Raw genomic sequence first — 23108 nt, forward strand, 5'->3', positions numbered from 1 at the left:
AATTATATATATATTATTTTATTGTTAGAATGAGATTGAAGAAGACTAAAAAAATTAAAGAATATTTGATAAATTGAAAAGTAAGATTTGAAAAAAAAGCATGATTAAATTTAATTCAAAATTGAATAAATAAATAAATAAGAGAAATGGAAAAAGAGGGTAAAAAACTAAACATTTTATGAAATTATAAAAATTAGGGGCCTAATTATAAGTATAAAAACTGGTTAAATTTAATTCAAAATTAATGAATTAATAAGAGAAAGGAAAAGGATTATCAAAACCTAAAACTTTATAAAACTATAAAAATTAGGGTCTTAATTATAAGTATAATAAATTGGGAGCCCTAATTATAGATATATATAAAAATTGGGGGCCTTAGAGCCGGCCCTGTTTAAGTCTTAATTTTGTCCTAGCACCATAGAAAAAATTTCCCAGCAAGTGAAATTAATATGCAACAAATAGATCTACATGCTCACAATAATGGAAAAGACAAGTGCAGTTTATCTGAAGTATATTTGAGATTAAATCTACGTAGAATTTCCTCTTACAGCAGCACGGCTCTTTCAACCGGAGAGCGTAGGGAAACAACTCTCGGCGCGAGTAAGCCCTGGACCCCGAATTTCACCCACTTTTCTCGTAGGACTACTCGGTGTTGACCTCAAACCTCTCGGACAATCCAAACTCCTCCTAAGAATACTTCTCATGGCAGATATGAGATGAACCGTAGGATCAGCAGGCGGCCCCGAGGACACAAACGCTTGGCAAAAATCCATGTGCCTGGCCATTGCTTCCTCGGTACTGATGAGCCCGTGTGTCCTCGTAATCTCATCTTTCACAGCTTCAGTACACAGGCCGCAGATCCATTTACCTTGATATCGTTCTCGTACACGTTCGATATACGTCGGGGTACACTCCTCACTCAGTCCACAGCATTCGCACTTTACCGACTCGACTTCGGGTTTTGCCGATGTGGCCTGAGTTTCTGATGCTGCTGATGATACCGCCATGGCTTCACCGATTACGGTCGCTGACATTGCCAATAGCGCTGTTTCAAAATAAACAAAGCATAAATAAGGTGAATAAACAAAAGTTTTCTTCTTTTGGCTTCCTGTTTTGATGTGAATACGGTGAAAAAGAAGTGAAAGAAGAACGTTGACTTCTTAGATATGTTACAGCTTACCTAACGTTTACCTGACGTTAGTATTATTAACGACTAATAAATTATCCTTCTTTTTTTGATCGTTCATACAAGCCAGTTATCAGTAATCTAAATGCAACGGATTATGTTCAGATTTGCTTTTAACATAATACCCAGAAACAACAACAGAGAAGAAAGACAAAATCAAAGTGTGTTGAAAAGAATTACCAGAAGATGAAACAAAACTCTGGGCTTCTTCTTCTTCTTCTTTCTTGTGCTGCTATGGGGTTTTAAGCGAATATTTTGTTATTATTATTATTATTATTCTCCCTCCTTCTCCCACTCTACTTCTTCCTGCTTTCCTGCAGCGAAGAAAACCTCAGACATGAAAATCATTTCCTTCCTTATTTTCTCTCTCTTCTTTCTGGGTTTCTCTAAAAGTACGAAAACCCAAACATCAAATCTTTCTTATGAACAAAAGCCAAGGGATTGCTTTTTGTTTATCTTCCACACAACTCTCTCGAAAGCGGTTGCAATAAATGAGAGAAAGATGGGGACCCAATCATATAAGTTTTGTTAACTTCAGCTTAATGCTATTACTTAATCATGCTTTACATTTGCATAGATATTACGTAATTAATATATTTTTAATTTTAAGATACCAAAAATCATGTTTTAATAAAGAAATTATTCAACTTCTTTTTGGATTGGTAAAAGATTATGTAACTTTGTTTTGTGAAAATTAAAAATTATATAACTTCTTTATGACTTCGTCAAACACTTTTTATTAAATTTATATATATATTACATGATTTTCTTTTATTTTTATTACAATTATAATATAATGTAACATTAAATATGATTTTTAAAATTATCAAAAAAAATTAAATTTATCAAGTGATTTCAATAATAAATGAATATCATTTTTTAAAAAATTAAAAATTAAATAATTATAATATATATATATATATATATAATATCAATAGATTAAAAATTATTAACAGAAATTATTTCATAATCATTTTAATTTTTTTAAAATAATTAAATTTAAATAATTATAATATATATATATATATTATCAATAGATTAAAAAATTATTAACATATATTATTTCATAATCATTTTAATTTTTTAAAAAAATAATTAAATTGTCCGTTTTGAACATAATTGAATGTTTTTTACTAGTAAATTAAAATTTATATGATTAAAATTTATGAATTCAAATAGACTTAAATGTATGTTAAAAATAAAGAATATTACCAATGTTACTGGTTCAAGTAGTAAGCGGCTTAATTAAGAAAAGTTTCAGGTTCGAGTCCTTGCGTATGTAGAAAATTCCCGCTAGTAGACTCATCCACCAAAGCCAAATGTACAATATGGGTCGGTTCAAATTAATCAAGGTGAAATTTTTTGAATCGGAGGGCAACAAAAGAATTGAATAATCTTGAAATTATTATTATTAAGAAAACTACATTTATGTATTTGAACATTGATTATTAAATAATTGAAAATATCTAGTTTTTTTTCATTTTGTTTTTCATTTTTTATTTTATTTGTTTATTATTATTATTACTATTATATTATTATTTATTATTATTAATTTTTATATTACATGTCCATTTACAATTACAAATCCTGGAGGCCCAAATATTAAATCCCAAAGCCCAGTTTACAAGCCCGATCAGAAGCCCAACCAAACCCTAAAACCAAATTAGGGTTTATGCCTCATTCCAGCAGCCGCCTCAGCATCACAGTCGTTGGATCTGGATTTGATCCAAAGGCCCAGATCATTCCAGACGAAACCCTAGGGTTATGATACCCTCGGGACCATGCGGCGTCACCTCCAAATCCAGTCGCCGCTACCGACGCCTTGCTGCCACTACGCCACCTCGATGAAGCCTCCAAAAGTGTTGTGTCACCATACACGTTGACATCCCTATGGTGAGTCACCAACATAGTTATGGTGACTCACTGATGGCCATTTCTTTAAACCAGTCCAATGAAGAAACAGTGGAAGGGAACAGAGACAAAAAAAAGCACGAACCAGAAATGAGGCAAGAACCCGAACAGACCACAACAGCAAGCCAAAAAATACCCATAGCAGCAAATCGAAAGCAAAGAGAGAAGAGAGAAAAAGACTTACCCTCGGGAAGCCCAAACATTACCGGAAACTGTGTAAAAACCGAGGTAAAACTGTCTGTTTTGTCCTAGATTTACTCCGATTAGGAGATTTTTAAGAAAAACTAAGGCTAGGTTCGGCTTTAGAGGGTTTAGAGCTCTGTTTTGAGGTATTTTGGGGTTTTTCGGCCACCATTGACGGTGGCCGGCGGTGGTCGACGGTGCCAGAGCACAGCTGTCGGTCGATGGTCTCCCTCTCTATTTTAGAGAAAAGGCAGAGCTTCTCTCTCCTAGAGAGAGAAGCTGAAATGGAAAAATGAAAGAAATGGCTCAAGGGAGCCGGTTTTTAGGGTATTTATACCCTTATCAAAACGGCGTCGTTTTGATGAGGGGTCTGGGTGTAATTTCAAAATAGTTAAACTACACGCGCAGTCACTTGAAGTTTATAAACTTCCATTTTAGCCACTGAAATCAATTTATGAACATATTAATATTATCTTCAAATTTTATTTTATTTTATTTTAGTCCTTATCTGTATATTTAAATGCTTAAGGTAAAATACCATGATTAATCCTTTTAATTTTAAACAAATTTAATTTTAATCTCGTATAATTATATAGGTTAAATTACACTGATAATATTTAGGCTTTATGGTATTTCAAATAATGTCCCTTAATTTTGATATTTTATAATTTAATCACTAATCTTTATAATTATCATTTTTTACTATGAATTTTATATATTTATGAATATGATTTAATTGCTTTAATTTCAATTATTTGTTATTTAAAAACTTTCTCAAAATCGTTGTCAATTAGCTATTCACGATAAATTTGCCTTTAATGTTTCATTTTCCTTAATTAGTTGTAATCTTAATGTTTGTGTCTTTGACTTTATTTTTTTCCTTACTTTAATTTTCTTTTCATTTATTTATAATTGATATCTTAAATTTACTTTCCATTCTATCCATTTTTAATCATAATAGAAATTAATATTATTTGAATTTATTATATAGATATTAATTAAATATAAATCTCTTTTATTTATTCTATTAATTCGTTTGCTTTTCTTATACTTATCCATGGTATTTTATTATTAATATAACATTAAGTGTGTTGATACTATATTTTTAATTCCTTTTATTTTAGTCATTATTTAATGTTATTTTAGTCATTATTTAATACTATATTGTCATAGTATTTCGAATTATATCTGTAGACACTATATTTCGTCCCATCATAAATAACTATATATATATGTTATATAATTTATATGTTACTTATATATATATATTGTATATGTCATTTATACATCCTTCTTTCTCTTCTTTTACAGGCCCAGATACAAATAAAGGATAAAGCCCAGTAGAAACCCAAACCACTTGAAGCCCAGGTGCGACCCAGTTTGAGACCCTAAGAGCAAATTAGGGTTTTAAAGTTTTTCATCCAGCTACGCCCCACATCTCTTCCCCGTTTGAAGACTCCACGCCTCACGCCTCGCCGAACTTTTCGGTGATTCTCACGCCACCAACAACCAACAACACATAGGAGCATTAGAGTTAGATTATAACAGGTTCTTCTTGACAATCTTAAGAAATTAAATCCGTAAAAACTGAGCTATTCTGCTAAGGCAATTGGTTATAGAGGAAACTCAAAAGCCCTGGCTTTAAGAATAGATTGCGTTCAAACCATGACATTGCTCGGACACTTGGCAACTCGGTGTTTGCTCCACTGCTATTGTCAGGCTGAAGACTTTGTGATGAGATGAACCCTTCAGTTAACCTGATAAAAGTGATTATAATATTAAGCTTTCCCTCTAAAGCAATTGGTTAAACGCCCTAGCTTTATGGATTTGGCTAGCCAGATAATGGCAAATTAAATCAAATTTATCTAAACAAGAAATTTTCGGTAATGATGGACTAAGGGAGTTAAGGAACACCTGTTATAGTCAAATACACACGAGCACTCAAGAATTTCATTTTTAAACCGATATTTCTACACTACCTTTATTAAAGAAACTTACAAAACTTGAACAAAATGGAAGATTTCAGAGGACTGAAATAAAAGGTCTAGTAATTGATCATGCTAGTTGTGTCATTTTGTCCGCACCCAGTTAAAATGCCAAACCAAATAAAAAACATGTTGCGATATTTCAAAAAAATGACATTTTGGGTTACCAAAACCTTAGAAAGGAAGTCAACCTGAAGTCAACTCATCCATCTGAACATTTTTCAAAGAGCTATAACTCTAAAAGCATTAAAAATAGCTATTGATTCATTTGATATACTTTGAACTCATGTTTACAATTTGATTCAATTGCGAACAATATTTTACATAATTTTTATCATTTTCCCTCCTAAAACAAGAAAAATGAGAAAAATATTTTCAAACAGGACAGTCTCAAATGCGAAAGGTTGGTAAAGCCAAAGCTCGAAAAGCAAATGGGGCACGATCGATTCCATAGATCATATTGGCAGACAAAACACAGGACTCCAATCCAAGAGATAAAACATAACTCGTTCATGTTGCATGCATCTTAGACATACTTAAGAGCATCACATTTATCATTTTTAGCACACATAATTTTTTTTACAGCTTTTAGAGTCAATTTCAACTTCACAGCGAAGGAGATTGGACTCGAAACGAGACAATTTGCTCGAGAGTAGATTTTAACTTCACGATGAAGGATATTTGACTCGAAGCAAAACTTTACAACGAATGGGTCATCAACGGTTTCAACTTCACAGCGAAGGGAATCGTGTCCACCCGCAATATACAATACTTTTATTTCAACTTCACGGCGAAGGATATTCAAATCAAGGCTCAACTTCACGACGAAGGGGCCATCCGCGATTTCAACTCTACGACGGAGGATATCGTGCCATTTAAGGCTCAAATTCACGACAAATGGGCTTCCCAGTTTCAGAGCCAATTTCAACTTCACAGCGAAGGATATTAGACTCAAGACAACACAAGCTCAACTTTACAACGAAGGGGCGACTGGTTGTCAACAAACAACTTCCCAGTTTCAGAGCCAATTTTAACTTCATAGTGAAGGATATTGGACTCAAGACAGCACAAGCTCAACTTCACAACGAAGGGGCGGCTGACTGTCAACAAATAATTTCCCAATTTCAGAGCCAATTTCAACTTCACAGCGAAGGATATTGGACTCAAAGACAACACAAGCTCAACTTCACAGCGAAGGGGCGACTGACTGTCAACAAACAATTTCCCTGTTCCAGAACCAATTTCAACTTCATGGCGGAGGATATTAGACTCGGAGCAATACAAATTACTTGGATTTCAACTTCACGACGAAGGATATCCAATTGTCAGGCTCAACTTCACGACGAAAGGGCCACCCGCGGTTTCAACTTCACAATGAAGGGAATCGTGCACACAAACAACATCCATCTCTAGATTGGATTTCAACTTCACGACGAAGGATATCCAACTCAAAGGAGAAGTGTCTATCAACAAACGTCCCAGTTTCAGAGTCAATTTTAACTTCGCAACGAAGGATAAAGGCCTTGAAACAGCGCAACTTACATTGGATTTCAACTTCACGACGAGGTATATCCAATTCCAAGGCTCAACTTCACGACGGAGGGGCCATATGCGATTTTAAAACAGATTGACCCAACTTGAAACAAATTTTGTCTCTCTTGAGACAGTTTCCCTTGAAATAAAATCTTTTAATCTGTTTTCCTTTAAACAAATTTCGTCTCTCTCGAGACAGTTTCTCTTGAAAATTTTGTCTCCCTTGAGACAGTTTCTCTTGAAACACAAAATCTTTGAATTTATTTCCCTTAAAGCAAAATTTTGTTTACCTCGAGACCGTTTCTCATGAAACAACAAATATCTTTGAGATCGTTTCCATTGAAACGAACTCTTTCTCTTTTGAGATAACTTCTCTTGAAGGATCATTTGAATCATGTCATTCAAATTAGAGTCAAATCAAATTTATAGCATAGCTCAAGGCAAGAAGGGCTATCTATCAAAACTGATGAGTTCGATTCTATTCAGCTCGATGCCGCATCAACTACATGGGGGAGTCCAGGAACTACTTCCTAATACTCTGAGTTCGACTTCAACTTCGCGACGAAGGATTCATACTCAGAATTTTCCAGTTTCGACTTAACATCACGACGAGGGAAACATTTTGTGATTCAATCAAATTTTAACTCTACAACGGAGGGCATTCAATATGGATGAAATTTGTGTCTTTTAATCTTTGCTCTATTTTCGTTACAGGATAATGAGCAAAGAGGGACAGCTGTAGACACTATATTTCGTCCCATCATAAATAACTATATATATGTTATATAAATTATATGTTACTTATATATATATTGTATATGTCATCTACACATCCTTCTTTCTCTTCTTTTACAGGCCCAGATACAAATAAATGAGAAAGCCCAGCAAAAACCCAAACCACTTGAAGCCCACGTGCGACCCAGTTTGAGACCCTAAGAGAAAATTAGGGTTTTAAAATTTTTCATCCAGCTATGCCCCGCATCTCTTTCCCGTTTGAAGACTCCACGCCTCGCTGAACTTTCTGGTGATTCTCACGCCACCAACAACCAACAACACATAGAAGCGTTAGAGTTAGATTAGGACTCTATAATCAAGTCTAAAAATAAGACTTTCATTCCTATAAATTGAGGTAACCTCAACACGATAGGGGGGAGGAGAAAAGGAGGGGTATGGAACCCACTGCCGTCGCTATGGCCATTGATCGTAGTTTCCACGTATTTACAGGCAACCCTATAAGATCCAAAAAAGCCTAAACTACACGGGCCAGTTTCTCTTTCTTCAGCTTTTGAATCTCTCAAACTCTGTCTCTACCAAAACCCTAAAAACCTCCCTCCTCTGAAGTCTCCTCTTTTCTAGGTCTTGCTTTTCGAAAAGGACAAGCCTTTGGTTTCATCTTCCGTTAGAAGAGATGGTGTTGTTCCCAGTTGGCATCTGGGGTGGATTAGTTTGGCTGATTGTAAAGGTCTTGGGGAATTATGGGGTTCGTTTGACCGAAACGTCTATTGTTTTTTGGATTCAAGAGCCGATGAAGATGTTGTTTATTGGGCTATTAATATTTCTGTGGATGCTGGGTTGGTTTCCGAATTGAGTTGCAGACAGCTTTGCTTTGTGGATCTTAGGACACTGATTATGGCTACGGATTGAATTCCTTATCCTATGCAGACCATACTTCATATTATCTTTTATTCTCGAATGATGCTTTTGGTTTTCGCTTAAACCATTTTTTACCTTTTATTGCAAGAAAATACAGCGGAGCTAATCTTTCTTTTGTTAATGGCGGAAAATTGGAGCCCTTTGTTTATGTTTTGAAATACAGGTCAATCAAAAGATTTTCCTCCATTATTCATTACCCAAACCCAGTGACTCAGATTCATCACCTTGTCATTCCAAAAATGGAGGAGTAATCGTTTCTTGATAGAATGATCACGCATCTTCGTTCATCTTCCAAGTATTTTTACTGGTTTCGAATTCGTGTTACCGATTGCCTTTTCGAATGATGGTGACAGCTATTGAACTTTGACCAACAAGTATTAGTTTGGTACGATCAGAAACAGAAAAGAATGAAAGAAGAGAGAAATAACAAAGTAAAGTGGGACCCATGTTTTAATGGTCTTATTAATTTTGTTTTGGTGCCCACGTGAAGTAACTTGTAAGCCATAAGCACCCTTGAACTGCCCTTTCGGTACCAATTAATTTGTTAATGGCGGAAAATTGGAGCCATTTGTTTCTTATTTCTCCCTTCTTTCATTCTTTTCTATTTCTGGTCGTACCAAACTAATACTTGTTGGTCAAAGTTCAATAGATGTCACCATCATTCGAAAAGGCAATCGATAACACGAATTCGAAACCAGTAAAAATACTTAGAAGATGAACCAAGATGCGTGATCATTCTATTAAGAAACGATTACTCCTCCATTTTTGGAATGACAAGGTGATGAATCTGAGTCACTGGGTTTGGGTAATGAATAATGGAGGAAAATCTTTTGATTGACCTGTATTTCAAAACATAAACAAAGGGCTCTAATTTTCCGCCATTAACAAAAGAAAGATTAGCTCCGCTGTATTTTCTTGCAATAAAAGGTAAAAAATGGTTTAAGCGAAAACCAAAAGCATCATTCGAGAATAAAAGATAATATGAAGTATAGTCTGTATAGGATAAGGAATTCAATCCGAACCCGATATATTTCTGGTGAAACGCAGATCAGGTAAGATGGTGTCCGACCCACCTAAATTCGTTTTAAAATGGTTGGTGGAGACTCCCAAACCATTTCATTTAAGTCAAAGCCCAATTCCAGGTCCAATCAAAAGACGGCCGTGACAATATCCATTAAACTTTGATATTTATATTTTATTCACTAATATTTACATGAAATACCATATAATAATTGCATAATATTTATTTATTTTTAATATTAAGAAAAGACAGTCTTAAAGTAATTGGATGTCCATTTTATGATATTTTTAATAAATAAATATTTTACTTTTATAAATTATATATATTATTTTTAAATAAATATTTTACTTTTATAAATTATATATATAAATATATTTTTTAATTTTTTTAATATTTATTTATTTTTTTAATATTAAGAAATATGCCGTCTTAAAGCACCTAGAAGTTCTTTTATGATGTTTCTAAGTAAATAAATATCTTATTTATAAAAATAAAGGCATTAATATATTTTTTTTAAAATTATATTAATAAATTTGAAATAACATGATTATGAATTAAATATATTTTTGAATTTTTAAATTGTCAATAATAGAGACAATTTATAATTAATAAGTACCAATTTTGGGCGTTGTGTGGGTGCTAATCCTTCTCCAAACGTAATCGACAACGAATCCCTTTTTATTAAAAAAACGAATTTTTGGTTAAAACGCAGATCGGTTTATCTTTTAACTGATGTTTTCTTAAAAACTCTTTTAAAAGATAATTTTTAGGTATTCGACCTACCTGACCTAAAAGGTCGATGGCGACTCCTAAAACATTTAAAAAAACCATTTATTCACATCACTTTTCCCGCCAAGTAAAAATTTCGTGCCCAGACGAAAACCGGTTACGAAAATCTCGAATAAAAATTATTATTTGTAATTACATTAATTTGATAAAAAAATATTAAAATATATTTCTAAAAGATAAATAATTAGGGCATGTTTCATTTTAGAGATAGAAAGAGGGGTCGATGATTGAACCTTTAAAGGGTCGACTATAGTAAAGTATATTCCACGTCATCGATATTTGTTTTAAGTGAATCCTGATCGTTCATCTCTTGATTGCCAGCTAAGCAATATCAACTTGGAACAAATTATTTCCTTCCTTCTCCACTAATCATGTTCTGCCACGTGCAACCCGAAAACGTGTAAGGGACAACTTCGAAGATTCTCGTTCTGGATATGTTTACTTGCTGGATATCTGAAATCGCACAATTTTGGCAAATAAATGTCGATTTTAGGCACACATCGATCAATCTCAGATGATAAGAGATTTATGGTTATCTCTTTAAATCTTAAAATATTGTATATAATAAAAATGTAAAAATTTATTATCAAGTAATTAAAAATATTTAAATAGATATTATTTCATATTTATCTAAAATTTATAAAAAAAATGTCGATATTATATATATTTCACATTTAATCTTTATTAAAAAAATAACATAATTAAGAGGAACAATCGTAAATTCTAGTTATAAACATTTTTTTTAAAGGAGTCTAAACATTTAGGTCATGAAACTAACAGCTATGTTATTGCTTAACTCAATGGTGATGAAAAATTTTGGTGATAGAGTTTAGACGAAATTTAACGATAGGGGTTGAATGGTCAACTTAAAATTTTTTAAATATTTTATAGGTTTAGTTTATATTTTTCAAAAATTTGAAGAGCTCAATCTACATTTTTAAAAATTTAACTAAATTTTTTGAAATTTTTAATGATAATTTTTAAAAATTATGGGAGGAGTTTATCTAACAATATTTAAAAATTTTAAAACTTGATCTGAATTTTAAAAATTTTAAAATTTTTAAAAATATTAAAGACTAAAAATTTAATAAAGTAAATAACCAAAACTTATATATCTTTTTTAAATTTGATGAATAAAAGTATATGAATACAAAAAATAAATGATTTCTTATAGTCTATCCTAAAAATTAACCCCAATTAGAGTTTTAAAGTTTGAATAGGATAAACTGAAATCAATCTCGTGGACAAGTTATGGTATTTGACTTGATTTTAGAGGCTCTTCCGACAACTCAATAAGGTAGAATAAGTGATGAATTATTTTCAGGATAAATTACACGTTTAATATATCAAAAATTATTATTTTTATTTTATTTTAATCATCAATTTTTTTGAATTATGTTTAATATTATATTTTAATTTTATTTTAATTATTGATTATTAAATATTAATTATAATAATGACATCATTATAGAATACTAACATGTTATATAAAATTTTAAAAAATATATTACATTGACAATTTTATTATTTTTTTGGATAAATTATATATCTAGTACTCTAACTATCACTTATGTTTCATTTTAGTAACCTAATTATTTTTTATTTCAAAATTATACTTAAAATTATATTTTAATTTTATTTTAATCACTCAAGTTAAAAAATAATTCTATTATTTTTTATCTACTATCAAAAAATATAAAAATATTACATCAATAATTCTATTATTTTTTTTTATCTACTATTTTTTAAGTGAAACTAAAACACACCAACAAGGATTGATTCAAGTGGTAAGCAGCTTGTTATTGCTTAAGCAAGATACTGAGTTTGAATCATTGTGTACACACACAAAAATTTCTGTAAAGAGACTCACCCACCAAAACTAGGTGTATATCACGGGTCTGTTCAAATTAATCAAGATGAAGCCTTGGAATTGAAAGGGCAACAAAAAATTGAAACTAAAACATAATGCTAGATACCAATTTGAAACAATTAATAATTAAGTGATCAAAACAATATAAAGTGATGAGATTTGAGGATCAAAGAAATCAAACGAAATTGTTGCAAAGAGGGAGTGAATTGACCTTTTTAAATTTTTGAGAATTAAGGAGAAAGGATAAGAAAATTGGCTCAATGATTTATAGTGGTTCAACTTCCTCAATCAAGTCTACATCCACCACCTTAGCTCATCACTAAGGATTTCTAACAAATTCACTAATTTGTTCTTTCTTTTTCTAAGCTCAAGAGTAACCTTTACAAATTCTCTATCTTCTACAATGGCTAAGATATAACCAAAACTCCTTTCACAAAAGGATAAAGAAATGTAAACAAAAAAACCTCCAAAAGGTAGGTGTTTACAATTTAAGCTCACAAAAACACTCTAAGGTGTTTACAACTTAAGCTCACAAAAGCACTCTAAGTACAAGAGAAAATGAAAAATAAGATTGAAAGAGCTTTTATCTTGATATGGATTGCTTGGATAGGTGTTGTAACATTCTTCAAGTGTCCTCAACTTATTTTTATATGTTGAAATGAGCTTGCAACTATTTCTAACCGTTGGAGATGTTTTGAAGTCATTAGAACCCTTAATTTTGAGCATTAAATGCTCACCTGCAACTTTGGTATCGATATTGTGAATTTGGTATCGAGGTCGAGCATGAAAAACATTAAAAAATATAGTCGTTGAGGCCTCAGTATCGATACTATTAGAAGGAGTATCGATACTCACCTTCCAGTATCGATACCATACCATGGTACCAATACCAGAAAAGCCTTCTGGAAAATCAGTCTTGAGACTGAAATGTTGGTCTCGAGACTGGTTAGGGTTATTGGCATTTCAAGAGTTTTGAACTTTAGAACAATGTTTAAAAGTTTGAAAAAGTGAAGAAAATATCTTGAACATATTTTTCAAATTAATTTGGACTTTGAATTATTTTTGAATCATTTGAGCAAATTCAATTTAGTCCAAAAACATTTTTCCCTTATTTGTTATATCAAAATATAGGTTCAACAATCTCCCTCTTTTTGATATAACAAAACCTTTGAAAAATAGATTTTGGCAAAAGCCCCTATTAAAACAAGGGTTGAATAGGAGAATTAATATGAAAAATATTTACGCTCCCCTATTTCATTTTTGAAATTGAATTTTTCAAACAAATATTTCTCTCTCTTTTTGTTATGTCAAAAATAATTCAAACATTTAGGTTCAAAAATAACAATGGAGAGTAAGCAGAAATTTTAACATAAAACTTATTTGAAAAATCAAAAGCTCCCCTCAACAAATGTATTCTAAAAAAAATTTGACTTTAAAAGTTTGACACTTAAAAAAAATTATTGAATTTCAACAAAGATGAGCAAACATGTTAGTAACACATGAAATTCAATAAATCCAAGTCTATACTACTTTATGCAATATTAATATTAGACATTAAAGTTCATATGAATGTTATACATTTGAAAATATTGATATTAATTGTTAGAGACACAACATTTGTAATAAAACCACATGCATAAACATTTTAATTTGAGGTCAAAAATAAAAGTTTGTAACAAAAGATAAAACATTAAAAATATATTTGACCAAAAATCATTATGATGAATAAATTTTTTTATGAAAAATCATTAAAACTTTAAAATGTTCACCATAACACATTTTAACATACATGAGATGGAGAAAAAAAGTGACATATAATCATTTATGTTCGAAACTCATACATACATAAAACAAAATAAGCAACCAATATATAAAAACAAAAACATTAAGCTTAGAGGTTATTCATTCCTCGTTTTGTGTGGCTAGAGCATTTGAATTTCTTCACTTGTGACATCATTGCTCCCACACACATAGAAGAGACATTCATTTGAATTTTGGTATCCAAATTGCTTTGGATCCTTGATTGTTACTACAAATGTCCCCTGCTTCCTTAGGACTCCATACTTGTCTAATTTAAAATGTTTTCTAAGTTTTAAAGGATAAGAATGTTCAATGTGATCATGAAAATGACAATGTGAGCATTATGTCATTTTCAAAGACGATGAATTATTTTGAGAAATTATTTATTTTTCTTTTGTTAAGCATTCAAGCTTAACTTTTAAATTAAGATTTTCTTTTTCTAAATCATTGATTTTGAATTTTAAAACCTCAAAATCATTTTTCAAAATTTCATTTTGTTTTTCAAAATCTATTTTTGTTTTCGAAAGAAAATCATTTTCAACTTTAAATTTTGAAATTAATTTTTTATATTTGGAATTCATGGTCTTAAATTTCAAATACAATTCATCATAGGCTTATTGTAACTCTTTAAAAGAATAAGAATTTAAATCATAAAAGTTGAAAGTTACCCTTGAATCTTCTTCGATGGCCATGAGACATAGATTAGCAACTTCATCTTCATGTTTTGAGTCTTCTAAATCACTCCAAGCCACCACAAATGCCTTCTATTTGCTTGATCCCTTCTTCTTTATGAGGGGATATTCGTATTTGACATGTCATGTTCTTTGGCCCTCAAAGCACATTGGGGGGCCATTCCTTTTACTCGATTCATACTTCATTTTCTTTTCATTTGGAATACATGAATTTGGAGAATCTTTTAAAGAACTTAGCCATCTCTTCTTTATCATAATCTTTTTCACTTGAGGTGCTTTCATTTTGGGTAGAGGATTTCAAGGCAACACTTTGTTCTTTCGTTTCTTCTTTCATCTTTTTTTCTTGTTCTTCCTCCTTTCTATCATCTTATGAGTGAGAAGAGAGCCAATAACTTCATCATGTGAGAGAATTTAAGTTTTTCGATTTGATGATTGTTGTCTTCTTCGATTGCCAAGACTTTGGAAGAAAATATATCATTTTCCTAAAAAGCTTCTCGTTAGGGGTGATCTCTCCATATCCCTTGAGATTATCAACAATCACGAAAAATCTACCCGACATAGCTTTGATGTCTTCACCCGGTTTCATCTTGAAATTCTTATAGCTATGTTTGAGAAGACCAATTTTAGTTTCCCTCACTTCATTGGTTCCTTCATGACTGACTTGGAGCTTGTCCCAAATTTCCTTGGCATTAGAATAAGAGGAGACTCTTACATATTCATCCGAGCCTAATGCACAAAATAGGATGTGCATGGTCTAGGCATTTTGTTGGAACTTCTTCTTTTCTTTTTCACTCCTACCTTCCATCTTATTGATTGGAGTTGAGCGACCCATTAGGGTAGAGTTCCAAGCATCTAGATCGGTGGCTTGAATGAAGAGCATCATCATATTCTTCCAATATGCATAATTTGCTCCATTAAGATAGGGTGTCTTATTAATCGGTTGAGAATCTTCGATGTAGTAATTGTCAGATGAAAAAGGCATATTCTTGGTTGAGTCAGAAATTGATAGAGCACTTCTAGGATCTTCATAAGGTTGTTAAACTGTCGATTGTGACCCGCTCTGATACCACCAATTGATGAGATTTGAGACTCAAAGAAATCAACCGAAATTGTTATCAAGAGGGGGTGAATTGAGCTTTATAAAGTTTTGGGAGTTAAGGAGAAATGAAAGGAAAATTGACTCAATGAATTATAGTGGCTCAACTTCCTCAATGAAGTCTACATCAACTACCCTAGCTCATCGCTAAGAATTTATAACAAATTCACTAATTTGTTCTTTCTTTCTCTAGACTCAAGAGTAACTTTTACAAGTTCTCTATCTTTTATAATGACTAAGATATAACCAAAACCCCTTTTACAAAAGGATAAATAAATGTAAATAAGAAAACCCCAAAAAAGTATTTACAAATGAAGCTCACAAAAATAGTTTATGTATTAGAGAAAAAGAAAAATAAGATTGAAAGAGCTTTTCTCTTGATATGGATTGCTTGGATAGGTGTTGTAACTTTTTTCAAGTGTCTTCAACTTGTTTTTATATGTTGAATGAGTTTGTAGTTATTTCTAACCGTTGGGGATGTTTGAGTCATTAGAACCCTTAATTTTGAGCATTAAATGCTCACCTGCAATTTTGGTATCGATATCAAAAAATTGGTATCAAAACCAAACATGAAAAACATTAAAAAATATAGTCGTTGAGTCCTCAGTATCGATACTATTTGAAGGAGTATCGATACTCACCTTCCAGTATCGATAACATATCATTGTACTGATACTAGAAAAACCTTCTCAAAAACCAGTCACGAGAACCATTTTAGTCTTGAGACTAGCTAGGATTTTTTAGCTTTAGAACATAATTTAAAGTTTGACAAAATTTAGAAAACATCTAGGACATATTTTTTCAAATTAATTTCAACTTTGAATTATTTGAGTAAATTCAATTTAGTCCAAAAAAACATTTTACCCTTATTTGTTATATTTAGGTTCAACATAAAGATAAAAGTTAAAGTGCTAACGATATTTTATATTAGGAGAATTTTTAAAATTTTTAAAAAAATCAAACATAGAATTCTATGTTGACAAAAATATATTATTAATAAAAATATAGAAAAATATTTGTGATATATGAGAATTTAAAATTTTTAGAAAAATTGATCACTGCTTAAGAGCCAAAAAAAAAAAAAAAACTACGTTGTGGGGATGGGGAGGAAAATACAATCTAATATTATTTTTGGCTTGATTCAATTCAACATATATATTAAAGAAAGATCCCCAAAATAATTTGTTTGCATAAAAAAGAAAAAAGAGCATTGATTTCCTATAACACTACCTCTCCAGAATATCCACCATGATCGTTCTGGTTCTCAACATTCTGAGCTTGCTCCTCTTCAAGCTCCTTTATTAGCTGTTCTATCTGTCTTCTATAAAAAGGCATGAAATGATCACTTATCATGCTCTGGGAAAGCCGCAATTTACTGTACAATGATCTTGGTGTAAGGAAGATCCCAATCTTAGGATCCATTGTTCTTAGCCCATTATCGGAGTCACTGGAGCTCGAACTATCACCTTTAGACTCCACCTCATCAGACTGAACTGTAATTATATGCATTATCTTTCCAGCAGGGAAAAACCGGTGCACTTCCTTTGTTTCTGGAACCGAAGTATCTGACTGCCCCTCACCTCTCACCTCTGCAATGGCTGCCTCTTCTTCTTCCCTTATTTGGTTAACAACATCAGTCTCGCCACCTTCAGGCTTATCGTAAAGCTCCTGCTCTAGTTGTTGCCACAACTCAACTTCATTCATGCGGTCGTCATGTGAGTTGTGGCTTATAAGCTCCTCACCATCTTTGAGATCAACGTCTCTATTGTGATGCCGTTCATCATCGGAACACGGATACTCGATTTCTGTAGTCCATTCAACTGATGAAGACACAGGAAGCTCTATGGTTTCTTTTGTACTTGAAGGGGCAGGTGTTAGAAGAGGCTTAAACGCTTCTTCTTTCTTGGGGCTAGATTCTATGGGACTTCCTTCTTCATTCGAGTTTGATCGAGCAGCTGAGCCACGATGACGGGGTACAATTCATTACCAGGAAGACAAGTCTATGGTGGGACGCCTCCATGCTGCATGAGCCATGCTCTGTGCTCTCCTCATAACGAGCTATAGATAACAATTCTAAGAGAATTAAGGTCGAAGAGATGAGAATTAATGTGAATTCAACTTGGATAGCTTTTTATAACTAAACAACGGGATCTAGTAAAAAACAGTTAATGGAGAAGTGAGAACAAGGTTCAGCAATTCAACTACCTGTGTATGCTCAATTGATGGAAGGCGAGAATCCAACGCTGAAGCAGATCGATAAACAGTACGTAGAATTCTTGTATGCTCAATTGATTCCTCAGATCATTCAGCCAATCATATGCCGTCACCTGAAATAGAAAAGCAGTTTCTTCATGACACATATTTGATATCACACACCCTTTAAGCAAATGAACCAGATACTGTCCAGAACAACATTTCAATGAAATCTTATTTGTTTCAACTTTTAAGCTCTCTATCAGGTATCAAAAGCCACAAACCACAATTCAATCACAACGCAGGGGACACGAGAGGAAGAATCAGAGAGAGGCAGACAACCGAAGGTGAGGCCAATAAGAGTTTTCAAGCCAATTATTTATTTGCTATTAAGGCCTTCAAAATCATTAACCATGTTTCATTGAAAAGGCAATAAAAGCTTAAGGAGGGCATGCATATCAAATAAAAAATGCAAGGTACTAATGACTTCTGCTTACAGTAGACATATCTCAGCATCCCTTTCTTTCATAAGGAGAGAATGTAATTTCTAAGCAATTGCTATCATTTACCTCAGCACGCAAACTAATTAGCAGATTATTGTCAAGCAAGCATATAAACAGAAAATAGCCACAGGAATAGTTTATAAAAATAAATTGCAAATTATGCCTTTACCTTAACCTTATAAGTTGGACATTGACCAAGCGCTTTAATAAGACAAGGAGCGGCAAGCTTAGCTATCCACCGAGCAGCTGCTACCATTCCACAATGTGCAAAACCTAAAACTAAATCACTCACTCCACCCTTTAGATAATGTTTATATAATGTTTTGCAATTGATTTAAAAGAAAAAATTTTGGTTTGCTATTTCGGTGGTCCCGTGTGACATCGTAATCCATTGATATACGGGTCGGACTGGATTAGGGTGTTACAAGTTTATTATTGTAATTATCTTTAAATATTTAAGGTATAACTATATTATTTTTGGGTCGAATTGAGTATTTTTCACACTAAACCCAAACATGACTAGATCTAAACTCATAATGTAACAACTTGGCTTAAAAAAATTCAATCGAATAAGAACAGGTTGGATTAGAACTTGTAGAGTTTAGGTCTCATGTTCATCCCTATTAACAAATATATTAAAATAATATTATATTCATTTTAATATCCATTATCAATTTTAAAAAATTGAGATTTATTTTTAATTGTGGAGAAAAAGTAAAGCAGATAAAAAAGGGAGAAATATGGGATAAAATTAAGAGGTTTCAATTTAAAAGGTTAAAGAATATAAATGATATTTATTATACAAAATAGAATTTTTAAAACCCAATATTTTAATTGTTTGACATATAATATAAAAATAAAAATAAACGATTATTAATTTTAAATATTAATATAGTAAAGCAGTATAATATGACACAGATAAAAACAATAATAAATTAAGGGTAAAGTATATTATAGGTCATTAAACATTATTCAAATAATTGCTTTAGTCATTAAACTTTTATAAGTTACAAAATGATCAATAAATTTATCAATAAAGTGGTAATTGGATTTTATCAAACTGTTTATAAAATTATCACTAAATTGTCATCAAAATTGTTACTTAATTTATCAAACTTTTACACTATTGTAATGTCGTGGTGATCATTTTATCACGGATCAATACATTTAATGGGCAAAATGATCATTTGAACATGGTTTAGTGACCTATGGTAGATTTTACCCTAAATTTTATGAAATAACCATAGAAAAATGGTAAAGTTTTCCTTATAAATTTCTATCCCAATCAACTCAACTAATTTCCAATTACAAACATTAATAATTTTTTAAAAAAATTATAAAAATATATATGTTTTCCGATCATTTTATATTTGTTAAAAAATAATTTAAATTAAAATTTTAAAAGAAACCTTAAAATAAATAAATATTGTTTCAAGAGTTCTTTTTTTTAAATTAAGAGAATTAATATTTTTAAGTGTGAATTCAATCTTTCATGATGGTGTTAATCATATATGGATAGGGAAGAAACATTCACTTACATTAATATAAAATTAAGCGATTTTATATATTCGTAAATTTAACTACAATTAGTTTTTTTTTTAACAATTTAATTGTTAAACTTATTAATATTATTGGAGTTATTGTGATTATAAATTTTTGAATCAATATGATAATTTTATCATGTTAATACACAATAATATCTTTTTAATTTAAAAAGTTTTATATAAAATAAATAACTAAATATTTTAAAGTTATTCAAAACATGACACATATAATCTACATAAATAAAACATAAAATTTGATGAAAAAATTATAAAAATATTAATTATAAAAAATATACAATTCATTTAAATTTAGGGTAAATTATATATTTAGTGCCTAAGCTATCACTTTTGTTCCATTTTAGTGCCTAAGCATTCATTTCTTTTCAAAATCGTGTCTAACATTTAATTACTTTTTGTTTCATTTTAGTATCCAGCTATTAAAAACTACGGAACTACTGTACTTGACATTTTTTCTGGATAAATTATATCATTTATCTCAACTATCTTCCCGTTCTTATTTTACTGACTAAAATTTAATTTTTTTAATTTAAATACTCAACTTTTAAATTACACTTGTTTAATCACTTTAATTTATTTTATTAATATTTTGATGACATGAAATTTATTATTATTATTATTTTATTAATATATAATTAAAATAAAAAATAAATTTGAAATTATACCCAAAACGAAAAAATAAATCACAAACCCAAAAAATAATCACAAACCCTCATCCCACCTTCATAGTCTCACTCTTATCAGACCCTCCAACTCGTCCCTTTCTTTTTCTTATTTTAATCATAAATTAATAAAATAATATTTAAAAGATATCACGTCATAGAAAATATTAATAAAATAATTTAAAGTGATTAAAATATGAGTAATTTAAAAGTTAAGTGATTAAATTTAAAAAACTAAACTTCAATTATCAAAATAGGAGTGATAAGATAGTTGAATGGTGAATAATATAATTTACTAATAAAAAATATCAGTTATGTTAAGTTTTTAATGACGATGTATTAAAATGAAATAAAAAAATAAATGTTAAATATGGTTTTTAAAAAATAAAAATTAAAATATTAAAATAAAATAAAATAAAAGTGATAATTTAAGTACTAAACCTGTAGTTTACCCTTAAATTTTTATATGCATCACAACGCGATTTAGTCGAAACTAATAAAATATGTTATGGTGTCGCATTCTTCCATCATTTATCACATCATAGGTGGGGTCTTCACTCTTATACAGTTGTGTATGCCCCTCTTGAAAATGATTGCTGACGTTGTTTTTGCATGATGCTTACTGCACCTTTTAAAATTGTTATTTATTTTAGATATTGTGAATAAAAGCCTCAAACATTATTTTTTATAAGATATATTTGATTTGAACATTTTTCGATTCGAGTCAAATTGTTCGAATTTTGTTTAAATTTAATTATAAATATTAATAATATTATGATACTGATTGATTCTAATCTAAACCTATAAATTATTTCTTTCTTTGCTCTTTCTCCTTTGTTTTCTTATTGCTGATATTAGTTATATGTGCAAAAACATAGAAAGGTAAGAAACGGATATTATATACGGGATGGTAATTTAATTCGAATCTGATGAGTTTCGACTCAATTCGATTAGATAGGGTTGATTTTTTTATATAAAAAATCATGTTCAGATTGGGTTAGGTCAGATTTTTTATTGGTTGAAGCGGGTCAGATCGGATTTAGATAGAGGGTGAAAAAACTCCGACCCTACTCAACTCGAGGATACCAATGTAATTTTATGAAAATATTTATTATTATTTTAATTAAATACTTAATTTATACTAGGTTAGGTCGGTTAAGGTCTGATTTATAATCTAAAAAATCGGATCGGGTCTGAGTCGGGTTAAAGATATATATTTTTTTTGAGTCGGATCGGATGTATAATATAAATTTTTTGGGTCATGTTGAATTCGAGTGGATGATACATGTTTTCGGGCGGGGTTGGATTAGGACATAAATTTTTTGAGTCAGATTGAATTAAGGTAAAGGATACCTATTTTCAGGTCGGGTTGACCAAAAACTCAATCCTAACCCGACCTGTTGTCATCCCTAATTATATCTAATAAATTTTGAAGACTAAATAAATTATTTTACAAAATTAATAAACAATTATTTTATCGCTTGTCATTGATTTAACAAAAACAAAAAAAAAAGTAAATGAAGAGAAACAAAATTGTATTAAAAAAATATTGAAGTGTGATCTTTATTTATTTATTATTTATTTAGTTCATGTTTATAAAGACATGAAGATAAGAGAATTTATCACTCTTAGATAAACAAAGAACTCGTTTAAGAGCTACCAGCGAGCATTTGAAGCATTCTCATTTAGCACAATATCAATTATTTATTGCCAAATCTATTCCTACCATTTAAAGTTGTTCCAAGCCATCAATAACTCAATTTCAATTTTGAGACAACTAATCATTTAGATTAGGTGAATTTAAGGGGTATATAACCAAGATAAACCAGGGTAGGTGGGAGTAGTCGTCTCCCTGAAAATTTAAAATTACTTTATAGTTTAGAATTTTTTATGCATTTTCTATTAAAAATCTGTTTTAGCCTCTAGAAACTTTGTAAGTTCAAGTTCGCCGCCTGAAATTTTAAAAATTTAAATTTACCCCTAATATAAGATTTTGTATTCGTCCCCGAGTATAATCAACTATATATTTTGTTTATTTTTGTAAATAAACTAATAAAGACAATAAAGATAGTCTAGGAAGAAAATAAGAGAAAAAAGTTTGTATTTGTGTTTATGTTTTTTATTTGGTGTACTATATATGAAAATAATAATTCCATAATCGATTTTAAGATGTTTGTATTCATGTTTAGGTTTATTACATTGGTGTACGACAAAATTGTCGATGACTTGAAGGCAATTTCGGTAAAGTTGTCTGACAATTATCAAGGGTTTTATTCTAATTATTTTTACAATTTTGGGACCAAAATGTAAGGAAATAAAAATGCAAGGATTGAAACATAATTTTTCAAAAATATCAATTTAAAGTGAAATGGTGAGTTTGATTTAATAAATTAATTTTTGGTGTTTTAAATATAATTATATTGTGAGACTTTGATTATGGGCATGTTTTTTTATCATGTTTATGTCGTG

The 23108-nt window shown here is 30.7% G+C and overlaps 2 protein-coding genes across 2 annotated transcripts; both read right to left on the reverse strand.

The window, feature by feature from the left end:
• Positions 1-563: 563 nt before the first annotated feature.
• Positions 564-1034, reverse strand: LOC120175867. The gene has a single exon (XM_039182421.1). The coding sequence runs from the start codon at positions 1032-1034 to the stop codon at positions 564-566; it is 471 nt and encodes a 156-aa protein (XP_039038352.1).
• A 15865-nt stretch (positions 1035-16899) lies between these two features.
• LOC120175928 lies at positions 16900-17933 on the reverse strand. The gene has a single exon (XM_039182469.1). It carries the CDS (start codon positions 17421-17423, stop codon positions 16938-16940), a length of 486 nt encoding a protein of 161 aa, XP_039038400.1. The 5' UTR covers positions 17424-17933; the 3' UTR covers positions 16900-16937.
• Positions 17934-23108: the final 5175 nt, after the last annotated feature.

This window comes from Hibiscus syriacus, unplaced genomic scaffold, assembly GCF_006381635.1.
Source record: "Hibiscus syriacus cultivar Baekdansim isolate YM2019G1 unplaced genomic scaffold, ASM638163v2 tig00112217_pilon, whole genome shotgun sequence".
NCBI lineage: Eukaryota > Viridiplantae > Streptophyta > Magnoliopsida > Malvales > Malvaceae > Hibiscus > Hibiscus syriacus.